Source organism: Montipora capricornis, chromosome 13, assembly GCF_036669925.1.
Source record: "Montipora capricornis isolate CH-2021 chromosome 13, ASM3666992v2, whole genome shotgun sequence".
In the NCBI taxonomy this organism is placed as follows: domain Eukaryota; kingdom Metazoa; phylum Cnidaria; class Anthozoa; order Scleractinia; family Acroporidae; genus Montipora; species Montipora capricornis.
In genome coordinates this window covers 41,935,109-41,936,134 of record NC_090895.1, presented here as the reverse complement: position 1 = coordinate 41,936,134, position 1,026 = coordinate 41,935,109, and the positions used below count along the sequence as shown (strand labels likewise).

The 1,026-nt window shown below is 39.4% G+C and overlaps 1 protein-coding gene across 2 annotated transcripts in view; it reads left to right on the top strand.

Annotated features, from left to right (window-relative positions):
- Positions 1-414, top strand: part of LOC138030291 (uncharacterized) — an 18,078-nt gene extending 17,664 nt beyond the window's left edge. For both annotated transcript variants that reach the window (XM_068878193.1, XM_068878194.1), the window contains exon 4: positions 1-414. This exon is cut by the window's left edge and continues 268 nt beyond it. In XM_068878193.1, the coding sequence (XP_068734294.1) occupies positions 1-223 (223 nt within the window). In that variant the 3' untranslated portion in view covers positions 224-414.
- Positions 415-1,026: the final 612 nt, after the last annotated feature.

Sequence of the window (1,026 nt, the reverse complement as noted above, 5' to 3'; positions counted from 1 at the left end):
TTTCTGCAACCAGAAAAAGCACTTTTACGTTCTCGAAAGAATTAATCAAGGATCATCAGAGCTTGTTCTAAGCAGCCATTCCAGTCCATTACGTTTGTTGAAGAACCAGGAATTGCAGATATGGTATGGACAGGACTGGATAAATTGTTCGGAATATGACATCAGTGGCAAGGCAGACAACACTGGCACTACTTGTGTTGATGTATTTGCCTGGTACATGTGAAAATAAAATAAAACCTAAGTTTGCAGTAAAAGCAACTGCAGTTACTGTGGCTAACTATATTTAGATTTCCGCCATGATTACAGTTTTTTTCTCGCAACTTTATTGTTTCTCGTCAGTGTTTACCGTGATATGCACAGACAAACAGAACCAGCCTCACTGAATTGAACTAAGCCAGTTTGTACCATTGTTGAAATAATAAAATCATGAAGCACTAGTTTGGGCTATTTGGATTTGTGGTTGATTTCAGTTGTGTTGTTTACATGTCATTTCTGCGGTTAACCTTTAATTGCGTAGGGAGTAAAAGCAAGTAATTGGTAAAACTGGGGGGGGGGGGGGGGCTTGGCCCCGCTTTTCCCCCATGTATTTAAAGAGCTTCTGTATGACCCAACCCACTTTCAAGTGGTACTTCAGAGAATGATTAGTTCAGTTTCAGAGCCTTTCGTATTTAAAATGCATCTTGACTATAACGTGAATTTTTCGGATAGAGGGCATGTAGGGGGGAGGTGCGCTCTCCCCGCAATTTCTTCGGCCCCCTCTTTCTGCCATTTCTGCATCCGTCCCTATTTAAGTTATCACGTTATAAGTTATTAATTTTGCAAATACATATTCTACCTGAAAAACCTATTATTATGGATAACGAGCGCTGTGACTGGCTAAGAGGTACGGACCGATTACGAAATTAGCACATTAAAAATTAAAATAACGCCAAATTGACACTTCTCTGTATTCATTAACGTTTCTTTGGCCGTTAATAATTGAGAATGACGACAAAATTTACCTTACCAAATTGTACTCATTGCTCA